The sequence below is a fragment of the Plasmodium falciparum genome (assembly GCF_000002765.6).
Source record: "Plasmodium falciparum 3D7 genome assembly, chromosome: 13".
In the NCBI taxonomy this organism is placed as follows: Eukaryota; Apicomplexa; class Aconoidasida; order Haemosporida; family Plasmodiidae; genus Plasmodium; species Plasmodium falciparum.
Window position 1 is genome coordinate 1,806,736 of NC_004331.3, and position 23,521 is coordinate 1,830,256.

General features: G+C 18.8%; 8 protein-coding genes across 8 annotated transcripts; 3 read left to right on the plus strand and 5 right to left on the minus strand.

The window, feature by feature from the left end:
• Positions 1-423: 423 nt before the first annotated feature.
• PF3D7_1345000 (conserved Plasmodium protein, unknown function) lies at positions 424-2,882 on the plus strand (the record flags this gene model as incomplete). The annotated part of the gene is made up of 11 exons (XM_002809023.1): positions 424-449; positions 574-725; positions 861-909; positions 1,014-1,056; positions 1,213-1,389; positions 1,483-1,513; positions 1,630-1,727; positions 1,863-2,003; positions 2,139-2,205; positions 2,325-2,383; positions 2,715-2,882. The coding sequence occupies 11 exons, from the start codon at positions 424-426 to the stop codon at positions 2,880-2,882; spliced, it is 1,011 nt and encodes a 336-aa protein (XP_002809069.1).
• Positions 2,883-3,000: 118 nt separating this feature from the next.
• Positions 3,001-3,786, minus strand: PF3D7_1345100 (thioredoxin 2; the record flags this gene model as incomplete). Its single annotated transcript, XM_001350130.1, has 4 exons — positions 3,001-3,198; positions 3,303-3,336; positions 3,429-3,478; positions 3,595-3,786. 4 exons carry the CDS (start codon positions 3,784-3,786, stop codon positions 3,001-3,003), a joined length of 474 nt encoding a protein of 157 aa, XP_001350166.1.
• A 1,698-nt stretch (positions 3,787-5,484) lies between these two features.
• Positions 5,485-7,194, minus strand: PF3D7_1345200 (rhomboid protease ROM6, putative; the record flags this gene model as incomplete). Its single annotated transcript, XM_001350131.1, has 1 exon — positions 5,485-7,194. One exon carries the CDS (start codon positions 7,192-7,194, stop codon positions 5,485-5,487), a length of 1,710 nt encoding a protein of 569 aa, XP_001350167.1.
• Positions 7,195-8,339: 1,145 nt separating this feature from the next.
• Positions 8,340-8,813, minus strand: PF3D7_1345300 (conserved Plasmodium protein, unknown function; the record flags this gene model as incomplete). Its single annotated transcript, XM_002809024.1, has 3 exons — positions 8,340-8,360; positions 8,463-8,558; positions 8,676-8,813. 3 exons carry the CDS (start codon positions 8,811-8,813, stop codon positions 8,340-8,342), a joined length of 255 nt encoding a protein of 84 aa, XP_002809070.1.
• Positions 8,814-9,608: 795 nt separating this feature from the next.
• PF3D7_1345400 (conserved Plasmodium protein, unknown function) lies at positions 9,609-14,565 on the minus strand (the record flags this gene model as incomplete). The annotated part of the gene is made up of 4 exons (XM_002809025.1): positions 9,609-9,958; positions 10,154-10,596; positions 10,819-10,977; positions 11,093-14,565. 4 exons carry the CDS (start codon positions 14,563-14,565, stop codon positions 9,609-9,611), a joined length of 4,425 nt encoding a protein of 1,474 aa, XP_002809071.1.
• Positions 14,566-16,454: 1,889 nt separating this feature from the next.
• PF3D7_1345500 (ubiquitin-conjugating enzyme E2) lies at positions 16,455-17,291 on the plus strand (the record flags this gene model as incomplete). Its single annotated transcript, XM_001350133.1, has 1 exon — positions 16,455-17,291. One exon carries the CDS (start codon positions 16,455-16,457, stop codon positions 17,289-17,291), a length of 837 nt encoding a protein of 278 aa, XP_001350169.1.
• Positions 17,292-19,675: 2,384 nt separating this feature from the next.
• On the plus strand, positions 19,676-20,914 carry PF3D7_1345600 (inner membrane complex protein; the record flags this gene model as incomplete). The annotated part of the gene is made up of 2 exons (XM_001350134.1): positions 19,676-20,281; positions 20,408-20,914. The coding sequence occupies 2 exons, from the start codon at positions 19,676-19,678 to the stop codon at positions 20,912-20,914; spliced, it is 1,113 nt and encodes a 370-aa protein (XP_001350170.1).
• Positions 20,915-21,547: 633 nt separating this feature from the next.
• On the minus strand, positions 21,548-22,954 carry PF3D7_1345700 (isocitrate dehydrogenase [NADP], mitochondrial; the record flags this gene model as incomplete). Its single annotated transcript, XM_001350135.1, has 1 exon — positions 21,548-22,954. One exon carries the CDS (start codon positions 22,952-22,954, stop codon positions 21,548-21,550), a length of 1,407 nt encoding a protein of 468 aa, XP_001350171.1.
• Positions 22,955-23,521: the final 567 nt, after the last annotated feature.

The window sequence follows — 23,521 nt, forward strand, 5'->3', positions numbered from 1 at the left end:
TCCTCTCACGATTTTACAAAATATTTTAACATTGAAAAAATAGAAAATTATAGACAAATAAAAGACAATAAATATTACAACACTTTTGTTATATATAGAGAAACATATATACAAATATATATTTATATATAGTTTTTTTTTTTTTTTTATTTTGTGTTTTATTTTATTTTATTCTTTTTTTTGCTTATATTTTTAATAATATAAACAATTTATACAAATGATATACTATATATATTTATAGAAATAGAAAACTGAAATTTCTAATACTTCATATTTTAATATAGAACTAGTTATAATGTCCTTAATATAAAATAAAATAACGTAATATAATGCATCTGATCATTTTCATATATATTTAAATATATTAAATATATATATATATATATATATATATATATTTATATATGTGAATGTATAAAAAAAATGGAACATAGTGAAAACATTAAAAAGTAAGTTGAGAATCTTTCATTTTATAATTTTCATTTGAAGCAAATATATATAAATTAAATTTTTTTTTTCTTTCAATTTTTTTAATTTTTTTTTTTTTTTTTTTTTTTATCTGAACCTGTTAAGGAGATATGTCAATCATTCTGATATGAAATTAGAAAAATTCAAAAAAGCTGCATATGAAGTTATTGAATATAAAGAAAAGATAATCAGAATGTTATGTGCAATTTTGGAGGTACAGGGGATTACTACTGTAAATATTAAAGAATACATTTCTAGTAACACATTAATATTTCAAGATATAAAAATATGCTTTTGAACATATATAACAATAATAATAATAATAATAATAATTTGTGTATGTCAAAATATATATATTAGAATTTATACTTATAAATATATTAAATGGGTAGGTAGCAACGAACCATCTTTGGATTCCTTTCTTGATAATAATCAATATGAGTAAAAACAAATAATGAAAAAAAAAAAAAAAAAAAGGAAATATAATAATTTAAAGACAACATTATATTAAATTATTTTAATTTTTTTTTCTTTCTACTGTTCAGATCAAAAGGATATAAAAAAAAAACATCTTCCAGAAAAAGGACAGTACGAAAAAATTAAAAATTAAAATTAAAAGATAATTATATAAATAAATGAACACACATATATATATATATATATATATATATTACAATAATACCTTTTTAAAAATTGTATATTATACCATATTGTAAAGAAAAAATAAATGAAATTTTTTTTAAGTTAATAAACGTACCTGATTTTAGAACACTGAAAAAAAACAAAGAACTGAATTTATTTTCTAACCCTGATAAAATGAATGAGGAGTTAATTAAGGAAAAGAACTTTTCAGATTCTGTACTGAGTTCCTACCGAATGTCTTTAGATCATAAGAAATTACAAAATAAAATGATTGATAATGTATTAAATAATAAATAATTATGAAGAGAACAAATGTTCTATTGAGAAAATATATAAGGGTGTTTTAATATATATATATTTTTTTTTTTTAAGATGTTATTTAGAGATATTTCAGGAGGGAAAAGTAAAAGCAAATGAAACATTCTATGTCTATGTTATGATTATATTATATACTGGGAGAAATATATGATCCGATAAATAAATATATACATATATATATATATTCTTCGTTTCTTTAAGAACGAACATTTGTTGAAGAGGTCGAAGATAATGAAGAGAAGAATAATAAAAGTGCACAAAAATGTATTGACGGAAATGATAAAAATTTTATCGAAAGTGTAAATAAAAAATAAATAAATAAATAAAGAAAGAAAAATCTATTCATATATACTTTCATTTTTATATTAAATGAACAAATAAAAATATATTTTTATTAAAATGGTATTATATATATGTACATTTATTATTTATAGAGAAAGAAAGCATTAGAAAATTTTCAACAAAATGAAAATAATTATGATTGTACATATAAAACAATTAAGAAAAAAAATATATCAGGTTGTAATACAACAACAAAGTTGAAGGACGTAAATAGTTCTGAGGAATGCCAACTGGTAAGAATATATCTATATATATATATATATATATATATATATATATATGTATATTATGTTATATATTATTCACTTTTTTTTTTTTTTTCATATATATTTATAATACAATATATTTTTATTTTTATATTTATATAGTGTTTAATGCCTAATAGTGATTCGCTTCACGGAAATTTCCCCCCCACGTTTTATAAATTAACTTGTGGTAATATATATATATATATATATATATATATTTATTTATTTAATCTTTATATTTATTTTAAAATTATTTATGTATTTATTATAAATTTTTTTTTTTTTTTTTTTTTTTTTTTTTTGAAGATCATATTTTTCATTTAATGTGTCTTTATGAAACTGTCATACGCAGAGAATGTAGAAAAGTATTATTAAACTTAAAAAAAAAGAACATATATATATATATATGTTTACGCTTTAAATACATATATAAGGCATTAATCCTATATAAATAAATATATATTATATACGTATTAAAAAAAATAGAAAAAAAAAAATATAAAGTTATTAAAATCAAATAATTTCTAAAGCTTAAGAATATATATAAAAATTAAAAAATTAAAAAAATTTCAAAAAAAAAAAAAAAAAAATATATATATATACAATATATATATATATATATATATATATATATAATATGAATAAATAACATAATGCAAATATTTTTTATTATATTCCTTTTTTTTGAATATATAGACCTGTTGCATTTGCCATAACGAATTAAGTGAGAATGATAAAAATGAAATAATAAATAAGGTAAAGCTTGAAAAAAAAGAAAATGAAAAAAAGAGTAAGCTATTATTTAAAGTTATGAAATTACAAGCTGAGAATAAGGATTATCCGAGGAAAGATATTTGTTCATAATTATTATATAAAAAAAAAAAATTTATATATATATATATATATATCAATTTGTATTATCCTCATTTTTGTATATATTAATAGAATTAATTATTTATATTTCATATATATCTTCTTTATCTTATAAATGTTTTTTAATTAATGCTATCAAATCATTGCTTGAGACAAAGTGATCTTTTCTTGCTAGCATAGTTTTATTTTTTAAAAGAATAATTGTGGGTAATGATTTTACTGAAAATTTTCTTGCAAGTGATTCATTTTTGTCTAGGTCAACCTTTAATAAGTATATGCGCTTTCCGTAATATTTTTGTAATTTATCCTAAAAAAAAAAAAAATTAAAAAGCAAAGGATAATATATATATAAAACATACATATATATATATATATATATACAATTTATATATTTTATTTTTTTCTTATTACCATTTCTGTGCTTTGCATTGTACAAGCTTGACACCTACACACACAAAAAAAAAAAAAAAAAAAAAAAAATTATAAAAAGAATACTTAAAAATATAAATTAAAATTTTTTTTTTTTCTTTTGATTACCATTTTGCGAAAAAGTACAATACAATGACTGTATTTTTCATATTAACACCCTACAGGAAACAAAACGAAAATAACATTATATATATATATATATATATATATATATATATATGTATTACATATTTAGTTAAAATAATGAACAGGGTATATATTTTTATTTCCTTACGTTGATAATATTTGATCCATTTTGTTGTAATCTTGGTACTTTTTTAAACATACGTAAATAATATTTATCAAATCTGTTGAGGGGTGTTAAAGGATCATCATTTGTTGATGTTACTTCTTTTGTACATGTAACATCGTACACAAAAAAAAAATTTATAAAAGAAAAGAGAAAGAAAAATATATACTTCTTCATAGTGAATTAATTATATAACAAATTAAAATATATGAAATAATAAATTAAAAAAAAAAAAAAAAAAATATAAATATATATATAAATAAATAAAAAAAAAAAAAAAAAAAGTTGTTTCGATATATAATCTTTATATATGCTATAGATATTTATATATAATATATATAAATGTATAATTAATTTATATAAAAAATTAACTATAAATATATATATATATATATATATATATATATATTATATTTTTTAAATATTTATATTTTATAATATACAAATAGAATAGATGAAAATAAAAGAAGAAAAAAAAAAAAAAAATAATAAATATAAATATATATATTTAATATATAAATGTATATTTTAGAAAATGCTTTATTATATTATTTTTATTATTGTAAAAAATTTTATTAAATATTATACTATTATTTTATATGTAATATTAATATTATATTCAATATACTTATGACCATATATAATTAAGTTTATATAAATATATATTATAATATATAATATATATAATCTTTTTAAGTATATGAATTTTTTTTTTTTTTTAGCCGTCGTGTATGTTTTTATATATACATGCAAGAAGAAATGTACTTAACATCTATATAGAGAAAAAAAAACTTTCTATTAATAACTATTTATTATATATTATATATATATATATATATATATATATATAATATATATATTTTTTTTTATATGAATTAAACCTTTGATTACTTTATCATTCTAAATATCTAAATATATAATATAAAATGTGACATTTTTATATATTATTATTTGTATTTTTGTTTATATTATTTATTAATATTTTATTTTATTTTATTTTATTTTTTTTTTGGGGTGGGGCATGATATGAAAAATTATTTTACTTAATTTATTCATAAATAATAATAAAATATTATTATTATGAAAAATATATTTTTCTATAATATAGTAAATATTATATAATATAATTATATATTAATGTTTTATATAAATATTGGAAAGAACTGGTTTTAAAAACAGAAATATTTAAAAAGAATAAATATATATATATATATATATATATATATATATTTATTTATTTATTTTAAATAATTTACCCTTCTTATTATTCTTAAGAAATCAAAAATTATACATATTCTTAAAAATCCAATATCTGATATATTCCTTACTAAGTGTTTTCTTATAAAAAAAAAAACATGCAACAGTAAAGAACAAAAAAAAAAAAAAAAAAAATAATAATAAATAAATAAAATAAATAATAAAAGAAAATAAATAAATACATAATAAACTGTAATAATTAGCCATATGTGACATTATGTTTTATTTAATATTTTTATTTTCAATATTAAACACAAAAAAAAAAAAAATATATATATATAATATATATATAATAAAACAAATTGTAGTTGTTATATTTATTATTTTTTCTTTCTTTTTTCCTTAATTATTATTTCTTCTAATTGTTGGTACATATATTAAAAATTAACATTTGATAACATTCAAGAAAGTTCCTTTTTTCGTTTTTTTTTTTTTTTTTTTTTTTTTTCTTTATATAATATATAGTTGTCATATTGTACACTTTAGGGTTGGTTATATTAATGTATACACAAATATATATATATATATATATATATATATATATATATAACTTTCTATTTTGTTTTGTTCTTTTTTTTACTTTTTATTTTTTATTTTATTTTTCTTATTTTATTATCCTTATTGTAATTGATTTCTTTTGGATAAGAACTCCAAGTTTTTCATTTTTTTAATTTGGAAATGTATTCTTCTTTGTGCTGTGTGTGATTTAATAGAATTTATTTTTCTGTTAAGTGATTGCATTGTTTTTATATCTAGAGAGAAGAACATTTTTGTTTGTAGGCAGAAACACTTTAACATATCTATAAGATCTAAATATGAATTAAGATAATCTATATATCCATTTTTTATAGAGAGTTGAATAAATGGATAATAATTATTATTATTTTTTATTTTTCTTTGATATATATTATATAGTGCACCACCTAAAAGACCAAACATATGTGCTGACCATGCAATGTTGAAATGATTTACTTTTTTTTTTCGAAAAAAAAGAAAAAATATATTTGTTAATATACTTAAATGACATAATTGTAATGCTGTTAATTTCAAATAAGGTAATGGGAATAATGAAATAAACACTTCATTTGGTTTTAATGTTGATAATATATATACTAACCCCATGATAGAACCAGACGCTCCAAGTATTTGATTTTTTTTATTTAATAGAATATATGGTATAGTTGAACATATAGAAGATAATACACATATATTTATAATATCCTGATCATTCATTTTTTGTTGTAATACATTAGATTTATAATTAAAAAAATAAAACTTTTTTTTCTTTTCTCCTATTTCTGGGGATAATAATGTATTTGTAATTGTATAGAAAGCCCACATATTAAATAAAAAATGTGGAAAAGTAATATGACTAATACTTGATGTAATAATTGTATGTATATATTTCTGTTTTATATTATTATAAGAGCATATAAAATTTCTACACATAAAATGAAATAATCTCTTATTTATCAACACCTCACTAATTCTCCATGTAATAAATATTAATCCATTACAAAGTAAAAATAAGTTGCATTTATTAAAAAAATAATTTTTGTTATATATATGATTTGTAAATATATTAGTCATATTATTATTATTATTATTATTATTGTTATGTTTTTTGTAATTATCATTATTATGATAATCTCCTTTGTATAATTTTTCTTTATCCATATTTGAATTTTCATATATATTTTTATTTCTACTCCCCCTTGTAATTTTTATTTCATAAGAATTGTTTTCCTTCTCATCATTTTTTCTATCAGACTTTTTCAAATTCTTGTCACCTTGCTTATCCTCATTTTCGTTATGTATCGTATTTGAGTTGATAAAAATGTTTAATTTTTTAATACTATCTATGAAAAAATTTACAAAAGGATTACTATAAAGAAAGAAATAGGACTGATCTTTTTTTACAATATCATTTTGTTTATATATATTATTATTACTATTATTAATATTATTATTATCACCTCCTTTGTTTATAATTCCATTATTTAAACGAACGACCTCAATATTTTGTTCTCTTTTTTTTGCTTCGTTTTTTTCATTCTTACTATTTTTTAAAATAAATTCATGATATAAATAATCACATGTAAAAAAATATAATGACGCATAAACAATAATTTTAAACTTTTCTTTTAATTTTATTTTCCTCTCACACCTTACTCTATCTTTTCTTTTTAGAGCTGTACATGTGTGAATATATTTTTTCCCGCTCTTGTTTAAGTTACCGAATAACGAATTATGCTTATTGTAAATTATGTTAATAAATAAATCTTCATTTTTTTTCTTATATTTACAAAATTTATGGTATATTAGCATTTTATATTTTTTTTTTTTTTTTTTTTCTTTTAATGTTTTTTCTTCATTAAATTAAATTAAAAAAAAAAAAAAAAAAAAAAAAAAGGAGAAAATTAAAAAGTAATATTTACATACTTGTATCTTAAGTAATACATTTTATTAAAAATGTATTTATATATATATATTTAATTTTTTTTTTTATATTTTTACATATTATTTTTTATTTTGTCACAATTTATAAAAAGAATAAAAAGAAATAGAAGAAAATGGTGTATTAAAATAATTGTGAAGCTTTTGATTTTTATGCACATAAATAATAAAATATGCATATAATATATATATATATATATATATATATATATATATATATAATATATATATATATTTAATGTATACATATTTATATATGTATATATTATTATATATGTATCTTTGTTTTTATAACCTATGAAATATGGACGAAAAAACGTCACCTTTTTTAACAACTTTGATAAGCCATATATTATTTTTTCATGATAGCGATTATATAAAATAAAATAAGAACAAGAGGTAAAACAAAGAAAAAAAAAAAAAAAAAAAAAAAAATTAATAGAGAATATATATGTTTCTTTTTTTTTTTTTTTATATAATTTTCCTATTATATAAATCTATAATTTATAATATATATGTTATATAACAGCTTTATATTCCTTCTGTAATACAAAAAGTTAATATATTTTATTTTGTTCACATAATTTTGTAAAAAGCAATAAACTGCTCTCTATATAATGTATCCCTTATATGATAAAATAAAAGAACATTAAAATATATATATATATATATAACTGTATTGTGTATATAAAAAAGAGGAATATTTTAATATTAATTAAAATAAAAAAAAAAAACCTACTATTAGTGTTATGCAAATTCTTTAACATGATACGAAAAAAAAAAAAAAAAAAAAAAAAATTTGCTCATATATAATTCAGAAATTTAAAATGGTCTTTTAAAGAAATAAAACTTTCAACCTCATACTTTATTATATTGAAGAGAATATATATATATATATATGTTCTGTTTTATTTTTTTTTTTCTATTTTTACATATCTATCCTTTCGTTGCCTTAATTTATTTTTCTTCATACTCATTCCCAAATTGAATATTCTTATATTAAAAATTCCTGTCCTTCATTTCTTAAGATTATTTTTCTACAGGAATAAAATATATTAAAAGAATAAAAATATATATTCTCAATAATATATATATATATATATTATAATTTTTTTTTTTTTTTTTTTTAAATAACTTACGAATCGACGAATATTGCAGTGCAATTTGTCCAGAGGATAATAAAAAAGTAAAAATCCAGCACACACTTTTGTTGACACTTTTAAAATACTCTTAATCTAATAAAAAGAAGTATAGTTATATATATATATATATGTATGTAGGACAATATAAATAAAAAAATATACAACACATATATGTGTATATCATATTATACATTTTATATATTATATTACATAATAAAAGGTATGCTGTCCAAATAAGGCGTTTCTAAAAAATCCGTATTTTACATTCGGATGATAATCTTTTGGTAATTCAAAAGCAAACTTTTTTATTTCATATGTTTCATAAGGAAAACTTAATTTATTATTCATTTTATAAAATATAATATAATAATATATGTATAATATATATATATATATATATATATATATATATATATATATATATATACATATAATTACATTAAAATTATTTTCTAAACATTAAATATATACATATATATATTAACTTTTATTACAAAATAGGGGGGGGGGAAAAAATTAAAATAATATTGATAAATATATTTTATTTTATGATTTATTGTTACATTTTTTTATGTGGTCATCATTTTTAATAAATGTACAAGTTTTAAAAAAAAAAAAAAAAAAAAAAAATTAATTTAAAAATAAAATAAAAAAAATAATAAATCACACATATTATATATATATATATATATAATATATAATTTTTGTTTTCATAATTTTCAACGGAAAAAGAAAAAATATAAAAAAATATATATAAAAAAATATATAAAAAAATATATATGTACATTATTTATATACACACAAAGAAAAATATACAAACTATAAATATTTAAAGGATTATGTGTAAATATATCATTATTTTATATATAAGGTTTAAAAAAAAGAAAAAGAAATATTATATCAGGTAGTATATTTATTTATATATATATATTATGTATTTATGAATATTAAAAATATTAAAATAAAATAAAAATAAATAGTATATGTTTATAATTGGATTTATACAAATAATGGTCTATACATCATATTGGTTTAGTAAAAAAATATAAAATTATAACATCAAAAAAAAAAAAAAAAAAAAAAAGAAAAAAAAAAAAATATACAAATGCATATATATTTTTATATTTATATATATACATTTTATTATTTTTCCTGTACTTTCCTAAAGCCTTTAAAAACTTCTGAATTTGTTGGAGTGTCTAACTCACTAATATCTTTAATATTGTTATTCCATTTTATTGATGCTTTATTATTATGATTCATAATATTATTTGTATTATTTTGGACCTTGTTATGTTCTATTAAATTTGCATTTTGTTTTTTTTGTTTTTTTTTTGTCTTTTCATATTCATCCAATTTTTCTTCTTCTGTTACAGTAACATCGGATAAATTTTGATGAAAGCGGATTTTTCTTTTTTTCTTGATCACGATTTTTTTTCCTTCATTTGTTTTTACTTCCTTTGTGTAAATAACTTTGTCCATTTTTTCCAGAACTAAGAGATTCAAATAAATATATAAATAAATATAAATATAAAATATATATATATATATATATATATATATATATGATACATTTACGTGCTCAATATAAGTAATGTATATTCATTAATTTATACATAGTAAATATTCTACATAATACATAACACAGAGAAACATATATATGTTCATATTTATATAATGCAAATTACTTTTTTTCTTTTTTTTTTCGTCCACGATTTCGTTGAGGCATTCTCCTTTTTGAAAAACATTATCATTATATAAGTATTCAAATGAATTGTTATTTTTTTTTAAAATATCTGTATGTTCTGATTCATTATATGGTTCATACAAAGGATTTTTAAAATCTCCTTTAGAATCGTCACTATCTGTACTAGTATCGGATTCAAAATCACTATATTTTACATTACCTATACTACAATTTAATAATAATTTTTTTTTTCTTAAAAGTTGTTTTTCCCTTTCAAGCTCTAATTTTTCTTTATTGGTTAACTCATCATTAAATTGCTTTCCTTGATATGTAAATTTTTTATAAAATAAATCTTCTTCTAGTTTTTCCATTTCTTCTGCGTGTTTTAATTTAACAATATCATTATCGCTGTTATATTCTTCGTTGTTAATAAATTCTTTGAGGCTAAAAAGACGTAATCACCAAATAAAAGAAAAAAAAAAAAAAAAAAAAAAAAAAAAAAAATGTATATTTGTTTATGTATATATATATATATATATATATTATTTTTATTTATATGGGAGGAATAAAATAGATGCTAACACAATATCCAAAAAAATGCATATGAACATATAATATATATATATATATATATATCACATGTATTTTTATAACAAAATAACTTACTCTTCACTATTAGATTGATCATCTTCATATTCATTTTCTTCATACTGTTCTTTTTTAAACTGTTCTATTTTTTTTCTTTCTTCTGGATCTTCAAGGTTTTCATCTTCACTTTCCTCTGCTTCCAATTCGAAGACATAGCCCATCTTGTCATCCATGATTCTAGCGAAAACAAAAAATATATATATATATATATATATGAACACATATGAGAAAAAATATATACATATATATATATATATATATATATATATTTATATATATATACATATTTTACCTTTTCTTCTCCTCCTTGATTTTTTTTTTCTCCTTCGCTTCTTCCAGATTTTCGCTATCCAAATCATCTTCCTTATTCCGGCTCTCCTTTAAAAAGGGATTTTTTTTTGTGCTCTGTTTTGTATTATTAATATAAAATGTATTGCTACGTTCAGTATTTTCCTTATTATCAGTCAACGAATTTGATTCCATAACATCTGCTTCCTTATGAGCATTATCATTTGTAAAATGATTCATTTGTTCATCATCTAATACTTTTTTTTTCTTTCTTTTTATTTTTATAATATAATCCATATTATCCGCAGGATCTTTTAAATTTGATTCATCATTTAATTCATCTTTTACAATATGTTCCCCTGAATTATTATCATTCATATTATTTTCGGAACATACATTGTATACATTCTTCATATTATCAATATTATTAGTACTCTCTTCTTCTTTTTTCAATACATTCGTATTTTTATTTATTTTTTCTTTACTTAAAAAGGAAGTTAATTTCATCTGTTTCATGTCATCATGGGTTATACTTTTTTTCAATTTCTTTGTTATAATTTCTGGTTTTTTTTTTTCTCTCATTTCGGTTTTTTTCACATCACCATATGATACATTATGTGATATATTATTCTGATCAGATTTATCATGATGTTCTTCCTTTATATTGTCCATATTTATTCTTATTTGTTCACTTTTAGGTTCCACTTTTGGTAATATATCATTATCCATATTATTGTTTTCTTGTGGTTTAATATCTTTTTTCATATCTGTATCATCTAGTTGATTATTTTTTTTGGGTTCCATTTTATTTTCCCCGATATGTATAGAATCCAGATGAATATATTCTTCTCGAGAATATTCCTTCTTATCTTCACCTCTTTCATATTCACTTCTTGCCATACTTTTTTCAAATTCACTAATAGCACAACTCTTTTGATAATCATTATCATCAAATTCATTTTTTCTTAAGACGCTTCTACTTACATCTGTATGATTAAGAAAATCCGTTTTTGTAGTTGAAAATTGGTTATATTCTAAAAGATTATCATAATTAATGATATTAGACATGTTCCATATTTGATTATTGTTAAGTTTATTTTGTTCATTCCATAATTCTTCATATTCAGCATTTTTCCAAGGTTCTGTATTTAATTCGAAATTTATAGGTAAATTTTCTGCATTTCTAATAATTTTTATAAGTCCATAATTTTCTGCATATATACGTTTTTTATTATATTCTAATTTTTTATTTAAACTTGGAAATTGTAAAAAGAAATTTATTAATAAATTTTTTTCTTCTACATTTGTAGGTGGTTTTATATATACTAATTGATTATTATTTGATTTATAAAATTCATGCATATTTGGATTACAATATTTTGGACCTTCACCATAAAATTGTGCTGCAGATTCTAGTAAAGAATAAATATTAAATGTTTTTTTATGATCTTTTTCTTTTTTCTTTCTTTTCATTTCTTCTAATGCTTTTTTCTTCTTTTCTAAATCATCTAATTCTTTTTTATCACTTGTTTCAGTATCATCTATATTTTTCATATCTTCTTGTGTATCTTTCATATTAATATTATTTTCAAACAAATTATCATCCATTTCACTTTTATTCATGGTACCAGTTTCTTTAAGTTTTCCTTTATTTAATTCATTTCTAGTGTGTCCATCATTTTTTTTATTATTTCCTTTTTTTAATAATTTAAGCTTTTCCCATGGATTTCCTATATTTTCCTTTTTGTTTGATTTTTCTTCGAGTTTTTTATTTATATGAGTAAACATGGGATGTAAATTAAAACCTCTGATATCTGGACTAATAACTGCTGGAACACAATATACGTTTGCTATTCTCTCCTCAACATATTTCAGAGATACTGCTATGTATAAATAAAAAAAATATTCTCGTCTTTTTAACGGTTCTAATATTTTCAATTCTTTAATTTTGTTGTTGTTTTCGCTAATTGAACTTAAATCATATATGTTTTTCTTGATATATGAAATATATTCTTTGATAAGTTTTATTTGATTATTACATATATGTACCAAATGTTCAACAATAATAACTTCTTTATTATTATCGAATATTTCATCTTCTCGTGGTATATTTAAAGAATGATCTTCTCCCCCTTTCTTCATAATATTATCAATATTATTATCAATATTATACATATTATTTTCTACATTTTCATTATTTTTTTCATTCACGTCCTTTTCATTATTTAGATGACTCAGGTGGATTCCATTATTTTCCATGTTACTAACACTATTACTATTAAACACTATACTATTATTATCTTCTACTTTTCCTTTTTTCTTTTGTTTATTTAATGATGTATAACATTCAATAATACTTTTTTGTCTATTTTTTGTCAATTTATTAAACCAAAATATTTCCATATTTTTTATATCTCCTGTATTCATACTATCTAATATAATATTTTCTGAACCAAGAAAAATATCTCTCATGTTTAAAGGAATTAGAACCTTTAAACATTCCATAAGATATGCTTCAATATTGTATTCTTTTTTTGAAAAAGATATTTGTATTGATTTTAACTTCTTTTTGTCTTCATTTGGATTTATATCTTCCATAAGTTTAGAATTTTTTGTTTTTCTTCGTTTTCCTTTAAAATCGTTATTTTCCGTTTCATCAAAAGTTCTATTATTTTCTTTATCATCATTCGCACCATAATCATTATCAGGATTATCATTTAAAGAATCATCATCGTTTTTATCATCACTGTTTTGATGTTTTTCATCATATATATTATTTATATCATCATCACTATTTTTATAATTTTCATCATTTTTAGAATCTTCATATTTTGCTCTATTTTTATTTTTATCTATCTCTTTCTGAGTAATTTCTTTTTTTTTTTTTTTTTTTTTTTTCTTATTACTATCTTTGACATCATAATTTTCCTCTTTATCCTCGTCATTTACTTTATCGGTTTCATGTGAATTATTAGAATGACTGTAACCTATGTTGTCATGTATATCTTGCTTTTTTACATTATTATTTATAATAAAATTCTTTTTTTTTAATTTATTCGTTGATATGTTTTCGTTCGAATTAGGAAATCTTTCATTATTATTATTATTATCATCATCATCTTCGGCCAGTTTCTTTTTCAACTTTTTTTTCTTTTTCTTGCTTTTCTCATGTAAGCTATTTTCACTTATATTAATTTCATCCATATCATTTTTGATTATTTGGCTAGCTGCAGTAATATCATCACTTTTATACTGAATATTTTCTTTATTTAATATATGTGAGTCTTCTATATTATTATCCGTGTTCTCTTCAAAATTTTCCTGAACGTTTTTATTAGGATCCAAATCTGGATTTGCATTATCTTGTACATTTTTACTAATATTATCTGTATTTATTTGTTCACTATCATCATTACTTTCTTCATCATCTGAAGAAAAAATTATCTTGTTTCTTTTGTTCTTCAAAATATCCATCATTTTGTTAAATCAAATAAACAAACAAACAAACAAACAAACAAACAAAAAGAGAATAAAATAATACTAATAGTAAAAATAAAGATGTATAAATAAATATAAATAAATAAATAAATAAATACATATATATATATATATATATATTGAAGGATGTATATGTTTATTAAAATGCGATGGACGTGTGTAAAATGTGAATAGAAACAAAATATATAAAACGGGATATATATTCACATGGGTAAACTATACATATAATATATTTTTCAATGTATCTATCCAAATCCTGAGGAAAAACGAGAAAAATTACATACATACATATATCTATTTATATATCCATCAAACTATTCTCACGTATGGTTTTATCAAAAAAAAAAAAAGAAAAAAAAAAAAAAAAAAAAAACTGTATAACATTTTATTTTCTGTTAATAATATATCTTTTGAAATAGTCAATACATATACTTATACATATAATCACAAAAAAAATTAGAAAAATTATATTTATATAATTATTTTATATAAAAGACATTATCTTTCTCCTGTATATGAATATATATATATATATATATATATATATATATGGTATATAATATAATAATAATTATATTATTTTATTTCCTTTCATGCAATTTTTTCTAATCAACATATAATTTTTATATTATATAGTATATAAAGATTTATTATATTAATAAATCTTTATATATTTAAAAAAAAAATGTTTATAAGGATTAACAAGGAATGAGAAATTTAAATGGCTGTCTCAAAAAAATAAAATGAAATAATATTATAATATAATAATAAAGTATAAAACTTTAATCTTAAAAATATTTAATATATAAGTATATATATTTTTTGTATACTCATATATTAGTATTAGTGATTAAAATTTTAGGTACTATTTTATTATATATATTATATACTATTTTAATTTTTTTTTTTTTTTTTCTCTCTCTTTTTTTATAATATAAAATTATTTTCTTCTATTGTTCTCTTGAAATGTAAACATGTACATTTTTTTGAAAGGAGATACTTATTTTTTTATTAAAAGATATATGTTTATTTTTTCTTTTTAGATAAAATGAAAAATGTAAAATAAGTTATATATAACTAGGCACATACTTTTCGTATGTATTAGTGTAATATAACTTTGGAAATATATGCATTATATATATATATATATATATATATAAATATAATATACATGGTTTTTAGCAACCTCCATCGAATTTTATTTTATTTTATTTTATTTTTTTTTGTTCCTCATATATTGCATATATATGTATAAATAATTATATATATATAATATTATATATATTAAATAATATTGTTCATATATTAAATATTGAAATATATTATTATTTTTCAAAAGTGTATATATAAACTAATGATAAAAATAATGAGATAAAATATTATAAAGTATTAAATACACTAATTTAAAATTAACCAAAATTAAGAAGTTGAAAGATTAAGGGAATTAAAAATATTCTCCTACTGATAGAATAATTTAATTCAAGTAAATTTTTGAACATTACCATTTTGGTTTTATATATTTTAATTTTTTTTTTTTTGTGAATAATAATAAAAATTAACAAAACATTTTTAAATTATAAAATGTCATAATGATAAAATAAGGATGAATTAAGTTTTTTTTAAATTTAAAAAAAAGAAAAAAAGAAAAAACAATTTGTTAGCAAAAATGTTTGAAAAGATTAAATAAGAAAACTTTTTTTTTCACAATAATACTTTGATGTGAAGGAATTTTTTTTTTTTTCTCTTATCCGAGTTGTGTTGTAATAATTATATGTTTATATATATATATATATTTATTTATATATCATTTTGGAGTTTATTTATTATTATTTTTTTTTTTTTATCCCTTATATTGTGAATACACTTAAATGTTCAACATAATGAGACCAATAATATTGTTTAACATTTTAATAGGATATTATTTTTTCATTGTCATAAATAACGTAGTAGGGAACTTACCAAAAAAAAATTCTTACTATAATATTCCAAATTATAAAGTAAAAAATGTTTCAAATATTAAGAATAATAAATATAATTATTTTATAATAGACACATATAATAATATGAAAAGGAAGAATAATAGCATTTATGAGCATAATTTTAATAACTTTAATAGAAAAAATAAAACATATTTATTTATTGATAATAAGAAAAGAAGACGTAAATTTTTTTATTCTAAAATAGAGGAGAATAAAAATTTGCAGGGTAAAGAATTGAAGCCTTCAAGAACGGTAGAAAAACATATAAAAACAAAATATAATTTAGGAAATGCAAATTATAGAATTCAAAAAGAGTTAAATAATTTTTTAAAGAATCCACCAATTAATTGTACTATTGATGTACATCCAAGTAATATTAGAATATGGATTGTACAATATGTAGGTTTAGAGAATACTATATATGCTAACGAAGTTTATAAAATTAAAATAATTTTTCCGGATAATTATCCTTTAAAGCCACCTATTGTATATTTTTTACAAAAACCTCCTAAACATACACATGTATATTCTAATGGAGATATTTGTTTAAGTGTATTAGGTGATGATTATAATCCAAGCCTCTCTATTTCTGGATTAATTTTATCTATCATATCAATGTTATCATCTGCAAAAGAAAAAAAATTACCTATTGATAATTATACACATGCTGATGCCAAACCGGGAAGTAGCCAAAACAATTTTCTATATCATGATGATAAATGTTAAAATTTGTTTACACATTAGAAAATTATGTGTTTTAATTTCTTCTTATTTTATTTTTATAAATATATTATTTATTTTATATATACCATATTTAATATATTTATATTTTATTTTATTTATTTAATTTTTTTATGTAGCATTTTTCATTTTGCACACATGTTTTATGTGTATATAATATTTTATTATGCTCTTTATTTTGTAGCTTTTTTTTTTTTTTTTTTTTTTTATAGTGAATTTGTTTTAATATATTTATTTATACAAAAAAATAAAAATATATATATAAGTATTATATATATTTTTTACTATTTTAATTTTTGTGTATTTCTATATATATGTGCATATGTAGATATGTACATATTTATTTATTATTTTAATTTATTTTATTTTATTTTATTTATTTATTTTTTTTTTTTTATTGTTGCTAATTAAAAAATATAAATTAACATTTATTTAAATCATATAAATTATTTCCTACTTTTAATAATATGTTATATTTTTTTTAAAATGATAAAGATTTAAAATATATATTTATATAATATACATATCAGCATTTTATATTTTCCAACTTTTTTCTAAATGGCCTCATAAGATGTTGGAAAATAAATATTCATATCTATAAGTGATACTTTATAAGAAGTATACATTTAAATAATAAAATATGTTATTATATATATATATAATATATTTACACATATAAAAAAAATCATATACATAAATATATATTTTTATATATAAATAAAATTATAATATATATAGAATGAAATATAATATTTTTCTTTCAAGAAATATATAAATAAAAAATATATATATAATATATATATATATTTTTATATAATCTATACACTTATATATAATACATGTTATATGACATATATTATATGTTATATTCTATGACATATATTATATTTAAAATATTTATGTTTACCATATAATAAATAAAATATCTGAATATATTCATATATATATATATATATTTATTTCATTACACCTGCAATTACAAAACAAAGTTGCCGCACACAGATACGCACACAAGAAAAAAATATTCAGAAAATATGTTGAAACAAAGATTAAAATATAAAAATATTTTTTAATATTAATCTTATGAAATGTGGAGAATATGTATTAAGAAAAATATGTAAAATATTATTGTTATATATATATATATATATATATATATATATATATATATATTTATATTTATATTTATATTATACAATTTATTCATAATATATATTGAATATGCACTTTTTTTGGTGAATTTTGAGGTATACATTTTTACTAACAAATATTTGCAAAAAAAAATAAAATTCATAGATTAACAATTGTATACAGTAATATATTTTTTTGTGACCCGACAGATAATTATATATATTTTTTAATATAATATTATATGTTTTGTTATAATATGTATTAAAAGACATCTATTATATACATATATATATTACATCACTATATATTTTTCCATTTATAATTTTTTTTTTTTTTTTTTTTTTTTTTTTTATTTATGGCTAAATAATTTTTTTTATTTTTTTATTATATTTTACCTGAACGGTTCACCTAATTTTTGATAAATTATTTTTAGTTAGTTAATATAATTTAATAACAAATATATTATTATTATTATTATTATTTTCGTTGTTGTTGTATACATATTACATATGTTGAGTATTTATTATGTGATACTGGAAGTAAAAAAAAAAAAAGAAGAGAAATGAAATTTAAATGAATATACATATATACATATATATTTCATTTTTTTTTTTTTTTTTTTTTAAATGACTCATAAATTTTAAGTAAATATATATATATATATATATATATATATTATAACAATATAGAAACAGACATTATATATATATTTATATATATATATATAGTGACAACCTTATAATATAAGTTTTAATTTTCCTTTTTTATTTACATTAATTATATGTTATATCTTTTACATACACATATATAATATTTTACAGAATTATAAGTACAACAAAAATAAAAAAAAATTTAATAAAAACATAAAATAAAAAAAGCATATTATTCATTTTTTATAGTATTATATATTTCGATTGAACCAAAGGCATATTTACGAGTAAATTTTTTTCTATTTAAGAACATATTATATATATATATATTTGTACATTTTATCCGATCAATATATTTTTTATGTGAATATTAAAAAATTTTTATATTTGAGTAATAAGACATCTATATGTAAAAGAATTTATACATTTTTTTAAAATATATTTCACTAAAATATTATTTATATGTGTACCGAATAAATTTACAGTATATTCGAGATACAAAAAAGAAGTAGTTTTAAAAAATTTATATAATACATATACATAAATATCTTCATATTATTTCTTTATTTTTTTGATATTATGGAGAAAATGGAGAAAATAGAGAAAAATTTTGATGAAACTAGCGAAACACATGCTGAAAGTGCAACTAGACCATTTGGAGTTGATGGTTATTCTTCTGAAAGTTTTTCTATAACTCAACCAAATGTAAAGGAGTACTATACATATTCAAGTATAGACCCTCGTGAATATGGTAGTAATAGTAATTATTCAATGAGATATGGATGTACTGGAAATACCCTTATATGTAAAACACAGAATCCAAAAGTGTTTATACGTAGGGTTGATAGAAAACGTAAAGAGGCTAATAAAAAGTCAAATTCATTAAATGGTTCTTGTTACAAAGAATTTAGTCCTTATGGAGTATTACCTAATTCTTCAGTTCATGGAAGTAATATAGGTGATTATAATTATTCTATGCCTACAAGTAATAGTGTCCAATATAATAATATATACACACCTGATAAGGCAAATACGATGTCTTATACTTATTCTTTTGATGAATTAAATTATCCTTTAAGTCAACAAATGTTGAATAACAACAATTCTCATTTACGTATTCCTCTATGTGTACAGGAATCCAATCGCAACAATAATGTATGTAACATTATGAATCATGTAACCCCTTTAAACAAGGTATGAACATATAAGCAAATTTGTTGAACATTAATATATATATATATATATATATATGTATGTATGTATGTATATATGTTATTTATTTATTTATATATTTATTTATTACTTTTTCTTTTATTCTAGAATCCTTACCAACTAAATTACACTATTCCCAAAATGGTAGAAGCCAAATGTGACGCAATTTCTAAGAGAATCATAAATTATATAAAACTTATTTTAAGATATATATATAAAGTATTAAAATTAGCTTTTCAGAAATTAAAAAGCGATTTAAATACAAAAGAAATTTATTATGATTCTTCCATGCCTCCTATTGAAGACATTGATATACATTGTGAGGTGTGTAGAGCCAAATATGGAAATATATTATTAGAAAAAAAACACAAAGATTGTATTTCCTTTTTCGAAGGTTTTGATGAGAACCGCACAGTCTTTTCAAAAATGTGGGATGTAGTAGACAATTGGTTGGAGCCAACAATAAATAATAACAAAATAGAATATATGCAGGTTCATCCGAGAAAAAACGAACAAGTGTATTATCAAATGGAATATTTTCCAAAGGATGAAAATGGGAAAATTGTATTGCCTCAATTTAGCAACTATGTTAAGGATAATACAGTATTGATATAAATATTTTTTCCTTTTCTTACAAAATAGATTAAAATATATATAATATAGTATAATAAAGCAATAATAAACATAATCAAATATAAGTATATATAATAAAAATATGAAAAGCATCTATAAATAACACAAGAACAGAACGTACACACACATATATATATATATATTAATATATATATATTTTTCCTTCTTTTTTTTTGACAATAGTATACATTTTATTGTGATGATTATAATACTTATATATATATATATATATATATATATATATATATATATACACATATATATAATTATAGATGTATTACTTTGAACTCGATATAGTAGTTTTCTTTAAAAATAAATATATTATGATTTATACATAAAATGTGGTCATTGTGAACACATATATATATATTTATACATCTTAACATAATTACTTTTATTATGTTATAAGAGTTGTAGTCATATATTTTTTCATAATGATGCAAATATGTAGCCATAATATAAAAAAAAATATACTATAAAACTTAAATATAATAAAAATTGAAAAATATAACTATTTAGAATATAAATAAATAAAACAATATATATATATATATATATATATATATATATATATATATATATTTCATTTAAACAAAATATAAACATTTTTTTATTTTATGTTGAATGTTCTTGGGGAGCATAAAAATTCCAGTTATCGTTTTTCAATTTATATGAAGTAGCTTGTGGATCATTTTTGGATTGATTTTGAAGTATCTTTAATTTTAGTTTTTCATTAATAGCATTGATTAAATCTTGAGTAAAGATATAATCCTTCTCAGTAACATTTTTAATACCTTTAATACATCCTGCTAGATCTTTAGACATCAATCCATCTTCTACCGTTTCGATACATGCCTTTTCTAAAGCATAACAAAATTGTTTTAAATTATCATTTTTATCTAATTTTGCTCTGTGTTCTAATCCTTTGGTCCATGCAAAAATAGAGGCTATAGGATTTGTTGATGTTTTTTCTCCCTTTTGATAAGCTCTATAATGTCTAGTGACGGTACCATGGGCAGCTTCTGAAACACACGTAACACCGTCTGGACATAATAACACAGATGACATTAATCCTAAACTTCCATAACCTTGAGCAACAGCATCAGATTGGATATCACCATCATAATTTTTACATGCCCATAAAAATCCACCTTCTGATTTTAATACTTGAGCAACCATATCATCAATTAGTTTATGTTCATACCATAAATTATGTTGTTCAAAAGATTTTTTAAATTGTTTTTCATAAATTTCATCAAAAATATCTTTAAATAAACCATCATATATTTTTAGTATAGTACTTTTAGTACTCATATAAACTGGCATTTTAAGATCTAAAGCATATTGAAAACAAGACAATGCAAAATTTCGTATAGATTCTTCTGTATTATACATACCTAAACATACACCAGGAGATTTAAAATGAAACACAGTTTCTCTAAGTACTTGTGAATTATCATCTGGAGTAAATACAATTTCAAATTTCCCACTTTTTTCGATTTTTAAAGATTTCTGTTTATATTGATCAGCATATGCATGTCTTCCTATAACAATTGGTTTCTTCCAATTAGGTACTAGTTTAGGTATATTTTTAATAAGTATAGGTGTTCTAAAAACAGTACCATCTAATATATTTCTTATAGTACCGTTTGGACTTTTCCACATTTCCTTTAAATTAAATTCTTTAACTCTTGCAGCATCAGGTGTTATAGTTGCACATTTTATACCTACTGAAGTTTTTTTTATTTCTTCAGCAGCTTCTATGGTAACTTGATCATTAGTCTTATCTCGATTTTCAATAGATAAATCAAAATATTTTATCTTTAAGTTAACATATGGTAAGATTAATTTTTCTTTTATATCTTTCCAAATTATTCTAGTCATTTCATCTCCATCTAACTCTACAATAGGGTTTTCTACGTTAATTTTACCGCATATGTTAAAAGCCGCCTTGCTTTGAATACATCTCTTCGACATAAATTGTAGGTATTGATTTTTTAAAATTCGTATATGCTTTCCCATTATATTAATTAAGTAAAAATATTATATATATATATATATATATATGTAAACAGGTTGATATGAAAAATGTGTTAATATAATAATTAATTTAATATAAAGATCTGATAAATTATAAAAATATTAAATAGATAAATATGTGCATATATTTATCAATTCATTTATTTATCATTTTATAATTGATTTAATCATAAATACGAAAACTTTGAGCCAATCATAAATAAATATAATATATTTATCATCATCGATAATATAATATTGAATATATTATAAAAACATAACTGTATGTTATTTTCCAATAACATTTTTTATATAATATAAAATACTTTTTTTTTTTTTTGTGTAGCAATTAATAAAACCTCAAAAAAATAAAACAAAACAAATATATATATATATATATTAATATATAATACATGGATCTATACGTGCGCCATTTTCTTTTTTTTTGTTTTTATATTATGATTAAAATATGAAGTTTTTATAAAAGTCATATCCAATGTATTTGAATATATTTAATTATACGTATTTTCTTACATCTATTATTATTATTATTATTATTTTATGTGTGCG